This window comes from Arachis ipaensis, chromosome B10 (assembly GCF_059453495.1).
Source record: "Arachis ipaensis isolate K30076 ecotype BB chromosome B10, ASM5945349v1, whole genome shotgun sequence".
NCBI lineage: Eukaryota > Viridiplantae > Streptophyta > Magnoliopsida > Fabales > Fabaceae > Arachis > Arachis ipaensis.
Window position 1 is genome coordinate 145,849,598 of NC_142435.1, and position 19,195 is coordinate 145,868,792.

The 19,195-nt window shown below is 31.4% G+C and overlaps 1 protein-coding gene and 1 long non-coding RNA gene across 2 annotated transcripts; one reads left to right on the top strand and one right to left on the bottom strand.

Annotated features, from left to right (window-relative positions):
- The first annotated feature begins 1,212 nt into the window (after positions 1-1,212).
- LOC107624025 (wax ester synthase/diacylglycerol acyltransferase 4) lies at positions 1,213-19,168 on the top strand. The gene is made up of 5 exons (XM_088485523.1): positions 1,213-1,461; positions 2,998-3,570; positions 4,656-5,015; positions 5,997-6,134; positions 18,815-19,168. The coding sequence occupies exons 1-5, from the start codon at positions 1,267-1,269 to the stop codon at positions 18,962-18,964; spliced, it is 1,416 nt and encodes a 471-aa protein (XP_088341649.1). The 5' UTR covers positions 1,213-1,266; the 3' UTR covers positions 18,965-19,168.
- Positions 7,430-10,541, bottom strand: LOC110267375 (uncharacterized). Its single transcript, XR_015881181.1, has 4 exons — positions 9,835-10,541; positions 9,639-9,718; positions 9,386-9,536; positions 7,430-7,632 (listed from the first exon to the last, which is right to left on the bottom strand). It is a non-coding gene; the product is annotated as an uncharacterized LOC110267375 (long non-coding RNA).
- Positions 19,169-19,195: the final 27 nt, after the last annotated feature.

Consider the following 19,195-nt stretch of genomic DNA (forward strand, 5'->3'; position numbering starts at 1 on the left):
CAAAAATAGACCCAGTCATTATTTCGGGTCGGGTCCGGGCCATAGCTCGGGTCACCCGAAATCGGCCCGGTGGCCCGGTCATCATACACAATTAATATTTTGTGTTATTAGTGATGGATCATGACTATTCTTATGTGGAATTTAAGTATTGTAAACCTTAATATTTTGTGTTATTAGTTATAAGACTATAAGTTAATGTTTTATGTTTAGAATGCATAAGACTTTAGACTAATACATAAAATTGTGTTATTCGTATTGATTTAAATATTTGGTATTATTAGACAATATTAATATTGATTGTGGTTATGCTTTAATATTGATTGTGGTTATGCTTTAATTTTGAAGAATGGTTGCTTCTTGTTATATTTTTCTAAGTGAATTTTACCATGTTAACTAATGGTTGGAGTCTTGGAAATTTGGATATTTTTACATGCTAGCTTACAAGAAGGTATCAATGTAATGTAATGTTAACGGCCCGGTTTTCACCCGGTATAATTGTGGCCCGAAAGTGTATTGGTTTCATCGGGTCTAGGACCGGGTTCGAGTCTAATAAATAGATCCGATGTATATTTCGGGTCGAGTCTGAGTCACATCAAACCCGACTTCACCCGGCCATGTGCACCCCTAATTTAAACCATAAAAAAATTGTGCGTATAGTATTTTATATATATATATATATATATATATATATATATTTAAAGTTAGGTACATATGTAGGGTTATGTTTGATTTTAAAAATAAGATAAGATATTGAATATAGGACATAAATGATAGAGACATAAAAATTAATATTTTTATATTTTATTTGGTGATAAATTAAAATAAATTATAAAATTTTGATTTATTATCATTTTTTAATTCAAAAATTTTGAAAAAAAAATATAATAATAAAATTATAGTTATAAAAAATTAATAAAAATAATAAAAAATAAAAAATAAATTATATTACTTGTTAATATTTTTATATTTTCTAATATAAAATATACTAATTCAATGTGTCTGAACATAATTTATTCATGTTTCTTTTTTATTAGTAGTATTGATATGGGACCCTCGTGATGGACAGGTAGAGATGGTCATAGTTGTGTGAATGTGAGCATTAATTAGAGTCCACCAAACAAACCGGAGAATTAATAAATAAATGTCAACAATTCTCTTTTCTAGCTTCTAACATTCTTTATTTATATGTAGCCATTTTCATGAACTGAAAACCACAATCTGAATAATACAACACTATAATCTATAGCTACACTAGCTAGAAGAAGCATGAAAAATGATTTTGATTTGGAAGAAATTCCAGCAGAGCCTGTGAGTCCAACTGGGCAATACTTGAACAGCACTTCATTGTGTGTTTACATTCTTGGTGTCTTGGAATCTGATGTTCCAATCGATGATACCCACACTCTTTCACTGCTTCAACATGTTTTTCTTCCCATCAACACACGCTTCTCTTCCATCATGGTATATAAATATATATATATATATATATATATATATATATATATATATATATATATATATATTTCTTTTAATTTGTTAACTTTAATTTATAATATATGTTCTTTTCTGTTATTTTTCCTTATTAATATTTAGAATTTAATATCAGAGTGCGCGGTATGTTAATAATACCAACAACAAAAATGTTATATATACGTTAAAATTAGTTATCAAAATTAGTTTTTTTTTTTTTTATTAAAGATAAGAGACTCGAATTCGCAACCTCTTAATTGAGTATGGAAAGACTATACCATTTAAACTATAACTCATTGGCTATCAAAATTAATTATTATGTATTTGTATATGAATATATATATTGTCTAATTTATTTTTAATATATATTTTATATTAATATATAACTTATTTTAGTTGTTAATTTTAATATATATCATTGAAAAATAAAAATGCCTGTGTGCTATATCTAAAATTTTTAAGTAAAGGCCAGATATGTCGTGTTTAATTAAATAGAAGTCATCAAAGTTGGAATGTAAATATTATTAATGAGATATGTAAAAGTAGTCAACAAAAAAAGTTAGAAAATTAGATTATTGAAAAAAGGTAGTTTTTTTATTTTCATTAGACTACCATATTTTAATTTTTTAATACATCTTTTCTTATAAGCATTTAATTTATACAGATTATAAAAAAACTTTAAAAAATTATCAAAATTTATTATTTTTTGTCATTAATTTATTATTAATATTTAAAAATATAAGATAAAATATTTTATTAGATTACTAGACTAAAAAAATTAAACTAAAAAAATTAAATTGATAACTAAGTGATAATAAATACAATAAAATTTTAATAACTTCTTAATATTTCTCTCTCATATATATATATATATATATATATGTAAAAAATAAGTTATTTAATTTAATTATTTGTATAAAATAAATATTAAAATGTGTGAAACACAATGATTGATAGAGTGTTAGTAATTTTATACCTACATTGATTTAAATGATTTTTAATTGGGTGTGAAGATGCATGCATAGTCCTCCCATATATGCATGAATATTATGTTATTGTACTATTGAATGCAACATTTAGCCTTTCACTGTGGTCCCTTAAAAATTTCCTATTATGGAATGATGGATCTCTTCTCATTAATAGCCCGGTTCTTAATAGTCTTTCTAACTCTTCAAATAGGTCTCATTACACATTTTTTTTTATCCCATTTCTATGATCAACTCTTTACATATATATAATTAATTTATGATTTTGTTTAAAAAATTATTTTTGGTACACTGTAAAATAATTTTACATATGCATCTAATTAAATAACGACACATTTAATTACCTAAATAGTCATCTAAAAAACAAATATAATTTAATTAATGTATAAAATATTTTACAATATTAATTTATCAAAATTAAATTCTTTTAATTAAATTTTTTTTTTTTTGTATGAATTCTTCTAAAGATTTTTTTTTGTATGAATTCTTCTAAAATTCTTTTAATTCTAATCATGAATGAAATTGTGAAAATGATGAATAGACAAGGGACAAAAATGGAGAGAAAAAATGGATGAAGGTTGAAGTGAAGCTAGAGGATCACATAAAGGTACCAAATTTTCCCAATGAAAAATCATCATCATCATTATTATTATATGATGAAGATGTTGATGAATATATGTCCAAAATAGCAATGGAATATTTACCACAGAATAGGCCACTTTGGGAAATTCACATAATAAAATACCCAACAAGAAATGCAGCTGGCACATTGGTGTTCAAACTTCACCATGCACTTGGTGATGGTTACTCTCTAATGGGTGCTCTTCTTTCATGCTTGCAAAGACTTGATAACCCTAATCTTCCATTCACACTCCCTTCAAGTAATAAAAAATTATTACCCAAATCTTCAACAATTTTCAAAAATAATATTTTCTCCTCTGCATTCCACTCTGTGTCTGATTTTGGATGGAGCATATTAAAAAGTAGCTTGGTTGAAGATGATCACACACCAATTAGGTCTTGTGGTGAAGACAACAAGCTTAGGCAAGTTACCATCTCAAGTGTCACTTTTTCATTTGACCACATCAAAGAAGTCAAATCTCTACTTGGAGTGGTATGTATGTCAAATTAATTAATATATATCCTCAATATACTTTTAATTTATAGTTCATAATATTTTCAAGGGTTAATTACTCTGTTAGTTCTTATAATTTTGCGAAATTTTTAATTAGGTCTCTATACTTTTTTTCCTTTTAATTGGGTTCCTGCACCAATTTTTTTTTTCAATTAGGTCCCTCTTGATAGTAATTGGCTTAATTGTATAGAGACCAAACAAAAAAAAAAAAAAATTGGTGTAGGAACTTAAATAAAAGAAAAAAAATGTAGGGACTCAATTGAAAAAAAATTGGTGCAAAGATCCAATTAAAAAAAATATAGGGATCTAATTAAAAATTTTACAAAACTATAAGGACTAACAGAATAATTAAACATATTTTCAATAATGCTACTACAAGGCTATAATATCTTAGTGTGCATTTTAATTTGTTTGTATTTTTTTTCTTTTATTTTTAATAGTCTCTGTTTTTAAAATTAGTGGAAAAAATAGAACCAATAAAATTATGTTTTTCCTTTCCAAATAATTTTTCTTTCATAAAATTCTAAAAAAAAAAAACAAATTAAACACATTTTTTGTGTGCTTTTTTATAAATTATTATTTTATATTATTTAAAAAAATTATTATCAATATGCTACTATTTTGTTAAGATGAAGTTGTTTAGTGTCTTCACACAACAATATAAAAATTGTAAAAATTTAATTAAAAATAATTTTTTCTATCAATATCAGTCAACTTTATATTTTTATATAATTCACTGATGTATAGGAGTTTCTAATATCCATATATAACATAATTATTTTTTATATAAATTTTTATAAAATCACTTTACAATATAATTTATAGGAGCGAGATTCTAATTATAAAATCACTTTTTTTTAAGACAATTGAAATATGTGCACATTTACATATATTCTCATTGGACTGACAATATAATCAAAAATATTATTTATACATTAAAATTAATCACTAAAATTAACTATTATATATTTGTATATAAATATATGTATTATTTAACTTATTTCTAATGTATTTTATATTTTAACATATATAATATAATTGTTTTTTCTTTAATGAAATTATAGAGCATAAACGACGTGCTAGCTGGCTTAATTTTCTTCGGCATTCGACTGTACATGCAAGACATTGATCTGAAATCAAGAAATTCTCAGTCCACAGCACTTGTTTTGTTCAATACAAGAAACATAAGAGGATACAAATCTGTTAAGGAAATGGTTGAAAAGAGTAACAACAATGGTGCTTCGTGGGGGAACAGATTTGCATTCTTGCATGTTCCAATTCCAGAATTAAGTGATTCCAAATATGCAAACCCACTTGAGTTCATATGGGAGGCTCAGAAAGAGATTACTAGAAAGAAAAGTTCTTGGGCTACTCCTCTTACTGCCATGTTCTTAAATATGGTCAAGAGACTCAGGGGCTCTGAGGTCAGTAACTACAATTCATGTTCTTCTTTATAAAAAATTAGGTGAAAACTCAGGTGCAGTCGACTTCACGTGAAGTTGATACCTAAGAGTCGTTAGATGATTTGACTGATTTGACTAAATTTTCATTTAACGGCTCTCAAATATCAACTTTACGTAAAGCCGACTTCACCTTAGTTTTCATAAAAAAATTATATAACTATTCACCTATTACTGTTTAACTGTTTTAGTTTTCTAAAAAAAATATTTTATGATATCTGAATTATTTTGATAAAAGTATTAGAAAAAAAAATATATGTAAAACTTTTCTCTAAGTTCAAAGAAAAATATTATAATAACTGATTTTAGTATATATTTAATATGACTGTAGTGTAAAATTGTAAATTGGTAATCAAGTAAAAAAAAATTATGGAATCACGTGACTTGTACAAAATTAAACAGAGAATTATGGTACGTATTGTTTGAGAGACTTTATTAAACTGAACTGTTTAAACAGTAGAATTAATAAATTCATACCCATCTCATGAGAAGTATTTCTATATACAAGTTGAATAAGACCACCATTTTTGTAGGACAAAAAAAAAATACAATTAGAGAATTATTAATGATAATAGATTGATATAATACATATAATTTAATCTATTGGCAAAAAAATTGATTATCACAACAAAAATTGTTGCTGACATACCTGCAATTAAAAAGTTGTTGTAAAGTTTTTGATAACAATTCACATGCAATTATTTAAAATTAATATTTAATTTAATAAATTTCGCTAAATAATTATATAATAATTTTTAATTTTGAATTTTACGTAAAAACAACGGCACATAAGCCTTCAGTCTTCACCTACTCTTTGTCACAACATGGCGCAATACTTTTTTGGTTGGATAAATTTGTTTGCCAGTAACAAGATGTTTCCAACATGAAAAGATATTGAAGGGAAAAACATTTATTTCTATTATTGGATTGGGGTTATTATTTCAGGCTGCGGCTAGATACGTGCATAGCACACTGAGGAACTCAAGCACCACTGTTTCAAGCATCATTGGGCCAGTGGAACAAATGGCTTTGGCTAATCATCCAATCAAAGGTTTATATTTTATGGTAGTTGGTCCACCAGAGGTATGTGATAAATGTAGTATTTATTATTTGATTATTAATAGAAAATATCTTTTACCTTTCTTTTTCTCCGCTGGAAAATAAATTAAAAAAGGACGCAATGTTTATATATAAATGTGATGTGACAAGGACAATCACGTTCACTTTATTGTTATTGGCTTTTCCCCTATCATAAGTTCTTCCCAATTAATTATGACCCCCCTCAATTTAGTTGCCACCGAATTGTACATCATAGTTGGTGGTATCCATCAATGTCTGTGTGTAACTATTTTATTTAAGTTTTACGTTTTATGCTTTTTTTTTTTTTGGGGCATGGGGCATGGGGACGGGAGAGGTTGTGGAATTTATTGGTTTACCTACAAAAGTCTAAGCTTTTTAATTTCAATATGGGGGCAAATGCTAGGTTGAACGCAGTTATAAAAAAAAGAGGTGCTTTGTGGTGTCAGAACACCGTAAATCGGATTATACGAGTACTTTATTATTTGTCGGATGGTTCGAGTTATAGTTAAGAATACGGATTTATACAAAAATTTATATATGAGGAGTGCTAGGAGCCAGTAAATTTTGTGAGTTGTAACTATCAATTAGTCATCAATAGTGTATTTAATAGTGTGAGATTTCATCTAATAGTAGAGAATCACTTATTTTTCTTTTGCTGACTAAGTACTGGCCAGATTTTAATAAATCTGCTGACCCCTAGACTTTCCCTTATATATATACAAAACGCACCGTCTGATTTGCATGCTGTGAAATTCAAATTTCAACTCCTACCAAATCGGACCCTCCGATTTGTTAAGCAATTTTTGCTAACATAAAACTCGCAGGATCCGAGTTCTAACTCCTGCCACTCACATAAAACTGTTCCACAATTTGGTCTAGCACGCCCTATTTCTATATCCAAGCATATCACATTCATGGGTTCCATAACGAAAAATTGAGCCACAAAGTCTATATTGATAATTAAAAGAGTTTAGTTTCAATATACTAACTTTACACTATCCTTTAATTACATTTATTTTTTTAAATAATTATTCACATAATTAATATTTAAAATAATTATCTTTTTTTATATATAATATTACATAATTAAATGTACATATAAATTTATTTTTATACTAATAATATATATTTGTAACACCCAACTTTTAATACGTCATGATCGTACCAAAAGTAAGGCGTTATTAACCTGTTTTCCTTATTAACTATTTAATATTGAGCCTTTAGTTCGAACTCGCATTTAAATCTTTAATAAAATGCTAGAAAGTTGTTTATAATTCATCAAAAATCATATACCAGATATCACCAAGTAATAATAATTATATATTTACTAATAATAATAAATCTTGTACAAGTAAATTAAAATAAAACTCAGATACAATACCTATCCCTCTGTATAAAATAAGAATCTTAAGCAACAAGTGAGGGAACTCTATGAAGGTAACAACGCATAGATAAAGCCAATAATCGCCCGCAGCTTCAAACTGAGTCTTCGAACCTATCACTGAAAGGGTGGAAGATTTTGGGGTGAGAACAAACCACACGTTCTCAGTAGGGATGGGAATACCATTAAAGTAAAGAAATACTTGCAGATAGAATTAATTCCTTTATAAAGTAGTTTATTCTTAAAATAGCTTTTGAAGAAGTTTGGTGGAAGACTTATTTTAAAAGGTGTTTAAAGAAAATTCCTTTAACTTACAAATCAGAAGGATTAATAGCTTAAAGAAACAAAAGGACCAAAGACGTGCCTAGTGACTTTCTGTCCAACTTACTTCGCACTACTGTCCAAGTGGTACCATACATTAAAATACTCAAGTGACGCCTAGTCTACCTGCCCCAACCTTCACTACCATAAACCATGAACCACCCTCTTCATGCCTCCACCAAAAAGGGTTTCTCAGATAGACACACACACAAAAGACAAACAAAGGAAATCACAGATAGGATTCAAGTACAGCAAGTAAAACAAGTAGCAGATAAACATGGCTAAGCAATTAGGCAAACCAAAACAACTGCACATTCAATCAAAACATACAAATGCATATGATGCATGCCTGTCCTATGGCTGATGAGGCTCATCTGTCGGTTATCCAGCCAACCCGACAAGTCTGAATTGTCCTTAGACTGTCCCCCGACGTGCATCCCCAAGAGTCTATGCATAGCTTTTTCTCAAATCATCAATATTGCTCAATGGGGGTAACATTCCCGGGAATTTATATAGTGCCCGGTCACACTTACGTCGTAGGGTCAACAGAGTATCGAGTCTCAACCTGGTACACGTGGTGGCAAACCACGGTACTTTACCCAAGGAAACTCGTATCTCAGATAATTCAAATAAATAAGCCATATGAATATTTCAATCATAATTCATCAAGATCCACATCATTCTCAACCATGTTTCTTTCATCACAAATCTTGTCATCAATATCATAACCAACGTCATCAATCTCAGTCATCACCCCACAACACTATAACCAGAATCATCACCAGATCTCAAACAACCCAATTGTCACTAAATCCTACCTCAATTTCAAGGACAACCCTCAAACAACACACTAAGTTCGCCTCCAGACCAATACCACACATATTTCATCATATTTCTTAAAATAACTTTCTCCCTCTTAACTGTTATGTTCAATTTCATTAAAAACCTTAAACTCACATTCCTATTCCCAAATCCTTAAATTTATACTCAATTTACTATTTTAAAGTATTTTTCTAGTTAATCAAATCTCATTTCATCATTAGAAAACAAATGAGTTTTAAAACCACAAGTTAACCAAATCATAAAAAAAATCCAAGTCTCTTTAATAATCTTTAAAAACATTCAAAACATACTTCTCTTATTAAAGATACTTAAATCAAAACCATCTTCGAAATCACAGTCAAAACTTCTTCGAAATTCTTAGAAAAATTTCGGCAGCACCTCCCCTAAAAATTGGAGTTTGCCACCCATTACGGGTCCCCTCTTTTCAACTTCGGCTCAATCAAAACCAACATTTCGAATTAACATTTCCAAAACCATTTTGCATAATCAATAAAAATCATTTTCAAATCAAGGTTCAAAATCAACCTGTTCAATCATTTTTTTTTTTTGCCAGAAACTCAAAAAATGATAAATCAATAATCAATTCAGCCACAATTTCAATCACAGCAGAAAGTCATTTTCAGCACAGAAATTAATTCACTTGCATTAATCCACTAAACTCATCAAGTATTCAACCCCAAAATATGTTGACTTTTAAACAAACCCCTACCTCAAAGTGTCGAAATCCAAGGAAAATCAAACGCGACGATCCCCTTCCGTTTTCGTTTCATGGCAGCAGCGGCAATAAATCCACGATGGTAATGGTAGTTACAGCAGAATAGAGCATCCAAATTGAATGGGTATCGAAAGTGAACACAGCCCTGAGAATTTTAAAACAGGGCATATACTAGAATTAAATCAAAACAAGCATGGGAATGACAATAAAATGTGCAAATGGAACGTAATCAAGGAGAAGAGCAAACCAGAATTGAAGTAGCAATATCAAACTTATCAACAGCAGCTCTAACAGTTTCCTGATGGCCTCAACACCACCATAATGGTCCTAACAACAAACAGGAAATCAGAGTAGCAGTACTAAACAGAGACATAGGTTTTCTTAGCTAGAATAGGAGAAAGACAGAGAAACAGGATGGAACCAAGCCAAGGATTAAAGCTTACAATCTCTACAATGGAGGAATTGGGACCGAATCAACCACTTCCATGACAGCTCTGGGAACACAGCAACAATTTTGATCCCAATTGACAGCAGTGGCGGTGGTGGCGTCTTTGACGGCGGTGGCTAGGGTTCCGATCGACGGCAGGACTTGGCGGTGGCTTGGCAGGAGTGGTGCGATGGAGCTGCCACGAAGCCCCCTGCTCTCTCTCCTATATGGGTTTCCTTTCCCTCAGCTCAAGCCGGCGGCGGATTCAACCCCATCGACGACGGCAAGGGCTCCAAGGCGGACCGGCAGCGACGGCGACGGCTCGGGCTGGACGGACAGCAGCAGCGGCAACATGCTTCCCAGCGAGGACGATGGATCCTGTTCGGCGATGGCGATAGTTTGCGATGACAGGGACGTTCCTCCGCGACGGCACTAGCGCGGACTTCACGAACGGCGACGGCAAGGTTGACGGCGGCGAGCTTCTCCTCCCCTGGCGCTGCGCTTCCTTCCTTCTCTTCCGTCGGTGAATGCAGAGTTGTGCGTGTGTTGTATCAATGAGAGGGTAGTGAGGCTGAGTATGTGTGGAGCTGAGGTGAAGGTGTGTGAGGGGGTAGCAGCACTGAATTAGGGATTGTGGGTGAGTAGTGTTATACTGAAAGGGATGAAAGAGGGGTGGCAGTGCAGCTGAAGCAAAGGAGTTTAGGGTTTAATTTAATTTGGGGCAAAGCAAATGTGAAATTAGGGGTTTTTAGATAAATTAGAATTTGGTAATTTTAATTAAATTAGAGTATAGAGTATCAATTAAAAATCTCATTTAATCCATTAAAATTACATTGAAAAATATTATTTGATTGTCAACTTACTGATTGGCATTTAATCATGTATTCTAATTTAAAATTAAGAATAATATAATTAATTTTCTTTGTTTATAAAAATTAAAGTATTAAATTCCAAAATCTCAATTATTTAACTAAATCGTATAAAATTCTTATTTTATTATAACTGTTAAGCTGTATAATTTAAATATAGAAAATTATTCAATAATTATAAAATTAAGTAAAATTTCTAATTTAATTATCAAAACTTGATTTAATTACTTTTAATAAAAAATAAAGTCTTTAATAAATAAGTAAATTGAAATTAACTCATAATATTATTTTCCGAAAGTTCTAGGTCTTACATCCTACCCAGCTTATAAAAATTTTCGTCCTCGAAAATTAAAGTTATATACAAGATATTTCATAATTTTAATACTTTACTTTTGCATATTTTAGAAAAACAAGAAATCTTGACTTATATATAAATTTTCAAACACTGGATAAAAATACAATGTTATGGAATATCAATAAATCTTTAAGATGGGTGTTTACAAAAACAAACTGGTATTCAAAGTGACAAAAGGTTGAAAAATAAGTTGGTATAAACAAACGGAATAACGTTTGCAAACAAATCTTGTACTAATTTTAAAGCTTCCACCTTCTAACTCCATAAGGGCATATCTTCACTAGTCCCAACTGTGCTTTATTGGGCAACTCGTCCAAGAGTTTTCAACCTCATCAATTGTTCCACACACCTACTATTGGTCACAAGTCTAACATCTACAAAATCCTTTCGCATGAAGCAACGCTTCACAATATCTTGTGTCGTCGCATACTTGTAAACTTCACATTCTATGTCTGCAAAACGTGTCCTAAAGAACTAGTGTATCGCTTGCTATATCTAAAGGACGCACTGACATTAAAACAAATCTCGAGTTTACTTAGAAGGACACAAGACCTCAGAAAAAGAAGGACAAGTGACAAGAACAACCCTTACAAAAATTTGAAGAACTACTGAGATCACAAGCAAATAAGGATATACAAACAATGAGATCACTAGAAAGGAATCAATTGGCAACTACAAGGGTAACTCTTGAGTCAAAGAAATTCGATAGAACTAATAAGAAGAAAACAGCGCATTAGTTTGAAACAGATTCAAGCTGAGTCAAAGAAGTATGAGATTTTATATAAAAAGAATGACTAAGGACAATAGTGATGCATCGCAACAGAACAATTTCGGACAACCCCAAGGGTTTCATAGCTCATGATAGAATATAAGATCAATAATTGTGCTGCAAGAGTCTTAACATAGTTAGAAGTGTAAACAGATCAAGATATGCGTAAGGTACAAATTATAAAGCAAAGAAATATAAATTACATCTCAAGAAAAGAAAAAAAAGGGGCAAACGACACGTCAAATTACACGGCACAATTGGAATGCGTAAACCAATATGGCCTGATTAAAAGGAACACTTAACATTTTCTAAAATTCAAGGATCGACGTTGTACGGAATTAATTTTAATGTCAGGTCAAAGAGTATAGGATTTATATAAGGAAGTGTAATGACCAGAATAGATACTCGTACAGATTCAAATGGTATTTTATAAAAATAAGAGGTGAATGTATGAAGAGTTCAAAGAACTTCACTGGAGACCATGAGAAGAAAACGGTACATTCGTTAGAATTGAATTCAAACTGAATTTAAAGTATAAGACTCATAAGAAGAGAGTGACCAAAGTCAACGACGTCGTTTACAAAATTTAAGAGAATGTTTAGGAACACAATTAAATGGAATATCTACAAAGAATAGATGAACTTAAGAAGAGGATTATCTTACTTTGTAAAAAGGAAAGATATGAAATAAATATTTAAAAGAACTAACAAAAGTATAGATGTTTGCGTTGCTTCAAAGCATACCTGGGCCGAAATATATTACGTAAGGTTCATAAAGTGAAACAAAATCTTCTTTTAAAAATCTCAAAATATGTTTAAGCATATAATCAAACAAAAATATGCATAAATTACAATAGGATTAGAAGGAAAATCAAGTTCTTGTACATCAGAACTATTCTTAAGGTAAAGATAGAATATGTGAAATTTGAAAGATGGAATTTAATTAAACTAAGAACCAAAAGTAATTTCTCAAAAATTCATAAATATTTAGTCAATTAGAAATATGTAGTGAAATTACAATAAAGTTGAAAAGAATCCAAATTTGTTTCAAAAGGGGTTTTGAGGTAAAGTCTCAAAATACATATGCTTTCAAGAACTCATATGAATAAAAGCATGCTAAATTCAAAACATCTTCATTAGATTTAAAAGAGGGCTATGGACACAATCAGGCAAGAAAAGATTGACTTGAAATTTCTTTAAAAAGATCTAAAACCAAAATTTCAAGGGTATTCTTGAAATCACAACTTCATAAGGATATTCAAGGACATTGAGATGCGCTAAAAAGAGAATCAAATCGTATTTCGAATAAGAAACTTAAATCAAAAGAATTTGATAGGACCAACAAAATGAAAAACAATGCAATATTTTGAAATGAGTTCAAGCTGAATCAAAGAAGCATGAGGTTTGTAGAAAAGAATATCTTAAACCCAAAACAAGGTTCACAGAACTCAAGAGTACGATTAAAAATACTTTTAAATGTATTATTCATAAAAGAATGGAAAACTTGCGAAAAATTCATTTCGCGGTCTAAAAGAAAAGATAAGTAGCAAACATCCTTCAAAAGAATAACAAAAACTTGAACGTGGCTTTATTCCAATATAAATTTAATTTGAAATAAACTATGCAAATTTTGGAAAAGAAAAGATTTAATTTGGGTAAGGGCAAAATTATATTTTCTCAAACACTGCGAAAGGTATTCAAATACCGACTAACAAAAGTATGCATGAAACTGCACTCTAGTTAGAAGGAAACCTGAGATAAAGTTTTACTCATGAAAAGCAATAGAGGATGTATTACAAACAAACAAATTTAAACCATGCACAAAAATTTTCAAAGTTTAATGTAAAGAAATGTAGGCTAAGTCAAAAATGATTTTATTAAAATTCCAATAGATGATTGTTTCGCACAAAACCAGGTTTAACTTACAGTAAAGAGATACACCGTTCAAGTAAAAGAATACAAAGTCGATAACAACTTGCACAAGGATAAACCAAAAGTTCTAAGAAAAAAGATTTAAAATAGGAGTGAATAGAATACTTAAAATCACAGCCCTATAAAAATATTCAAGAGTATTGAAATATGCAAAAAGGAAATCAGTTCACTGAATATGACAATTCAAACAAATTTGCAGCTAATTCAAAAAGAATGCAATACTCTTAAGGAAAACAACTTAATCAATAGCAAAATTGCAAAGATCTCAATGATCACTCTGTTATTTCAAAGTACATGAGTTAAGAAAAAGAGTTTAAACAACATAAGGCAGAAAGCATATAAACGTAGGGATAGGGTTGGGAAATAGTCAAACAACTTTTCAAGAAAGGAATCTCAAACAAGGACTTCAAGGCACATCAAGGAGGAACAAGTCACATGTCATCAGCAGAATTTCGAGACAAATAGCAGAATAACCTCAAAAATTAACTCCTAACGTTCCCAAATCGCGTTACAAGCGTTACCTATTACTTCTATTTCGTCTATGATAACCTGTTAACCTTCCCGTACACAAAACTACCAACATTAAGTTGGCCAGACTTAACATCAGCATATATGTAACGGTAAGGTAACAGCGTTAATCAATAGACAGTCATGTGTACAAAGCTCTAATTCTTGTTATCCGGACAAGACCTACTACATGACAAACTCTCAGAGTATGCAATGAAGCATAGTCAGTCCATTCCCAAGGCTCTAATCAGGATAACCTGGCTCTGATACCATAATGTAACACCCAACTTTTAATACGTCATGATCGTACCAAAAGTAAGGCGTTATTAACCTGTTTTCCTTATTAACTATTTAATATTGAGCCTTTAGTTCGAACTCGCATTTAAATCTTTAATAAAATGCTAGAAAGTTGTTTATAATTCATCAAAAATCATATACCAGATATCACCAAGTAATAATAATTATATATTTACTAATAATAATAAATCTTGTACAAGTAAATTAAAATAAAACTCAGATACAATACCTATCCCTCTGTATAAAATAAGAATCTTAAGCAACAAGCGAGGGAACTCTATGAAGGTAACAACGCATAGATAAAGCCAATAATCGCCCGCAGCTTCAAACTGAGTCTTCGAACCTATCACTGAAAGGGTGGAAGATTTTGGGGTGAGAACAAACCACACGTTCTCAGTAGGGATGGGAATACCATTAAAGTAAAGAAATACTTGCAGATAGAATTAATTCCTTTATAAAGTAGTTTATTCTTAAAATAGCTTTTGAAGAAGTTTGGTGGAAGACTTATTTTAAAAGGTGTTTAAAGAAAATTCCTTTAACTTACAAATCAGAAGGATTAATAGCTTAAAGAAACAAAAGGACCAAAGACGTGCCTAGTGACTTTCTGTCCAACTTACTTCGCTCACTACTGTCCAAGTGGTACCATACATTAAAATACTCAAGTGACGCCTAGTCTACCTGCCCCAACCTTCACTACCATAAACCATGAACCACCCTCTTCATGCCTCCACCAAAAAGGGTTTCTCAGATAGACACACACACAAAAGACAAACAAAGGAAATCACAGATAGGATTCAAGTACAGCAAGTAAAACAAGTAGCAGATAAACATGGCTAAGCAATTAGGCAAACCAAAACAACTGCACATTCAATCAAAACATACAAATGCATATGATGCATGCCTGTCCTATGGCTGATGAGGCTCATCTGTCGGTTATCCAGCCAACCCGACAAGTCTGAATTGTCCTTAGACTGTCCCCCGACGTGCATCCCCAAGAGTCTATGCATAGCTTTTTCTCAAATCATCAATATTGCTCAATGGGGGTAACATTCCCGGGAATTTATATAGTGCCCGGTCACACTTACGTCGTAGGGTCAACAGAGTATCGAGTCTCAACCTGGTACACGTGGTGGCAAACCACGGTACTTTACCCAAGGAAACTCGTATCTCAGATAATTCAAATAAATAAGCCATATGAATATTTCAATCATAATTCATCAAGATCCACATCATTCTCAACCATGTTTCTTTCATCACAAATCTTGTCATCAATATCATAACCAACGTCATCAATCTCAGTCATCACCCCACAACACTATAACCAGAATCATCACCAGATCTCAAACAACCCAATTGTCACTAAATCCTACCTCAATTTCAAGGACAACCCTCAAACAACACACTAAGTTCGCCTCCAGACCAATACCACACATATTTCATCATATTTCTTAAAATAACTTTCTCCCTCTTAACTGTTATGTTCAATTTCATTAAAAACCTTAAACTCACATTCCTATTCCCAAATCCTTAAATTTATACTCAATTTACTATTTTAAAGTATTTTTCTAGTTAATCAAATCTCATTTCATCATTAGAAAACAAATGAGTTTTAAAACCACAAGTTAACCAAATCATAAAAAAAATCCAAGTCTCTTTAATAATCTTTAAAAACATTCAAAACATACTTCTCTTATTAAAGATACTTAAATCAAAACCATCTTCGAAATCACAGTCAAAACTTCTTCGAAATTCTTAGAAAAATTTCGGCAGCACCTCCCCTAAAAATTGGAGTTTGCCACCCATTACGGGTCCCCTCTTTTCAACTTCGGCTCAATCAAAACCAACATTTCGAATTAACATTTCCAAAACCATTTTGCATAATCAATAAAAATCATTTTCAAATCAAGGTTCAAAATCAACCTGTTCAATCATTTTTTTTTTTTGCCAGAAACTCAAAAAATGATAAATCAATAATCAATTCAGCCACAATTTCAATCACAGCAGAAAGTCATTTTCAGCACAGAAATTAATTCACTTGCATTAATCCACTAAACTCATCAAGTATTCAACCCCAAAATATGTTGACTTTTAAACAAACCCCTACCTCAAAGTGTCGAAATCCAAGGAAAATCAAACGCGACGATCCCCTTCCGTTTTCGTTTCATGGCAGCAGCGGCAATAAATCCACGATGGTAATGGTAGTTACAGCAGAATAGAGCATCCAAATTGAATGGGTATCGAAAGTGAACACAGCCCTGAGAATTTTAAAACAGGGCATATACTAGAATTAAATCAAAACAAGCATGGGAATGACAATAAAATGTGCAAATGGAACGTAATCAAGGAGAAGAGCAAACCAGAATTGAAGTAGCAATATCAAACTTATCAACAGCAGCTCTAACAGTTTCCTGATGGCCTCAACACCACCATAATGGTCCTAACAACAAACAGGAAATCAGAGTAGCAGTACTAAACAGAGACATAGGTTTTCTTAGCTAGAATAGGAGAAAGACAGAGAAACAGGATGGAACCAAGCCAAGGATTAAAGCTTACAATCTCTACAATGGAGGAATTGGGACCGAATCAACCACTTCCATGACAGCTCTGGGAACACAGCAACAATTTTGATCCCAATTGACAGCAGTGGCGGTGGTGGCGTCTTTGACGGCGGTGGCTAGGGTTCCGATCGACGGCAGGACTTGGCGGTGGCTTGGCAGGAGTGGTGCGATGGAGCTGCCACGAAGCCCCCTGCTCTCTCTCCTATATGGGTTTCCTTTCCCTCAGCTCAAGCCGGCGGCGGATTCAACCCCATCGACGACGGCAAGGGCTCCAAGGCGGACCGGCAGCGACGGCGACGGCTCGGGCTGGACGGACAGCAGCAGCGGCAACATGCTTCCCAGCGAGGACGATGGATCCTGTTCGGCGATGGCGATAGTTTGCGATGACAGGGACGTTCCTCCGCGACGGCACTAGCGCGGACTTCACGAACGGCGACGGCAAGGTTGACGGCGGCGAGCTTCTCCTCCCCTGGCGCTGCGCTTCCTTCCTTCTCTTCCGTCGGTGAATGCAGAGTTGTGCGTGTGTTGTATCAATGAGAGGGTAGTGAGGCTGAGTATGTGTGGAGCTGAGGTGAAGGTGTGTGAGGGGGTAGCAGCACTGAATTAGGGATTGTGGGTGAGTAGTGTTATACTGAAAGGGATGAAAGAGGGGTGGCAGTGCAGCTGAAGCAAAGGAGTTTAGGGTTTAATTTAATTTGGGGCAAAGCAAATGTGAAATTAGGGGTTTTTAGATAAATTAGAATTTGGTAATTTTAATTAAATTAGAGTATAGAGTATCAATTAAAAATCTCATTTAATCCATTAAAATTACATTGAAAAATATTATTTGATTGTCAACTTACTGATTGGCATTTAATCATGTATTCTAATTTAAAATTAAGAATAATATAATTAATTTTCTTTGTTTATAAAAATTAAAGTATTAAATTCCAAAATCTCAATTATTTAACTAAATCGTATAAAATTCTTATTTTATTATAACTGTTAAGCTGTATAATTTAAATATAGAAAATTATTCAATAATTATAAAATTAAGTAAAATTTCTAATTTAATTATCAAAACTTGATTTAATTACTTTTAATAAAAAATAAAGTCTTTAATAAATAAGTAAATTGAAATTAACTCATAATATTATTTTCCGAAAGTTCTAGGTCTTACAATATTAAAATTAAATTCTATTAAAAATTGATAAATACTAATGCGCTCTAGAGAAAAGTAAAGACTGTAATATTTTTTGAATTATAAAACTTAAATTATAAATTATAAACTCTAAACTCTAAATTTTAGATCGTAAATTATAAATTATAAATTCTAAATCCTAAATTTTAAATTCTAAATCATAAATCTTAGACCCGTAATCATAAATCCTAAATTTTAAATTCTAAATATAAACTGTTGATATAAAATATAATAAATGGAGAATTAAGATTTATTTAATTAATAAAAAATACAACACTCTTTAGTCTTTACGTGATAAAAAATATTTAAAAATGAGCTATAAAAGATCACTTATCAAATTAATTATTATATATTAGTAAATAAATACATATATTGTAATCCATTTTATTTTATATTTTAACATATATTTTATATATATAACCGATTTTTGAATATACCATAATAAGTTTGTTAAATTAGGGTTATTTTGCTAAATTAGCTTATTTTTAGTGTGTTTATGTTTGATTATATTGTTGGACTTGGACTTGCAGAGTCTCACCATAACTATCATGAGCTACATTGGAAAGCTAAGAATTGCATTTGGATTGGAAAAGGGGTTTATGGACAAGGAAAAATTCAAATTGTGTATGGAAAAATCTCTTGAGATGATAATTTCAGCAGCAAGAAATATTTCTACGTAAAATCGGAGAAAGACATGCATGATGAAGCTTCGATCCACAATATTTCTATATTGATATGCAATTTATATAGTTTTTTTCAATTAAAATTGGTTCAAATTTGTTTGTAATTCTTGATTTGTAGTTGAAATGAATATCTATTAGAGAAGAATAAGTAAAATATTACATTATATGCAACAAAGAATGTGGCTCCTCAAGTCAAACCAATTTCTCTTATTGAAAGATCTTCCATGC

What these genes read in the sequence shown, in the direction of transcription:
- LOC107624025 (XM_088485523.1), top strand. Translation starts at nt 1,267, where the DNA reads ATGAAAAATGATTTTGATTTGGAAGAAATTCCAGCAGAGCCTGTGAGT. An exon ending in TCAAATCTCTACTTGGAGTG is followed by an intron (nt 3,571 to 4,655) that starts GTATGTATGTCA and finishes ATGAAATTATAG; the next exon opens with AGCATAAACGACGTGCTAGC. An exon ending in TGGTAGTTGGTCCACCAGAG is followed by an intron (nt 6,135 to 18,814) that starts GTATGTGATAAA and finishes TTGGACTTGCAG; the next exon opens with AGTCTCACCATAACTATCAT.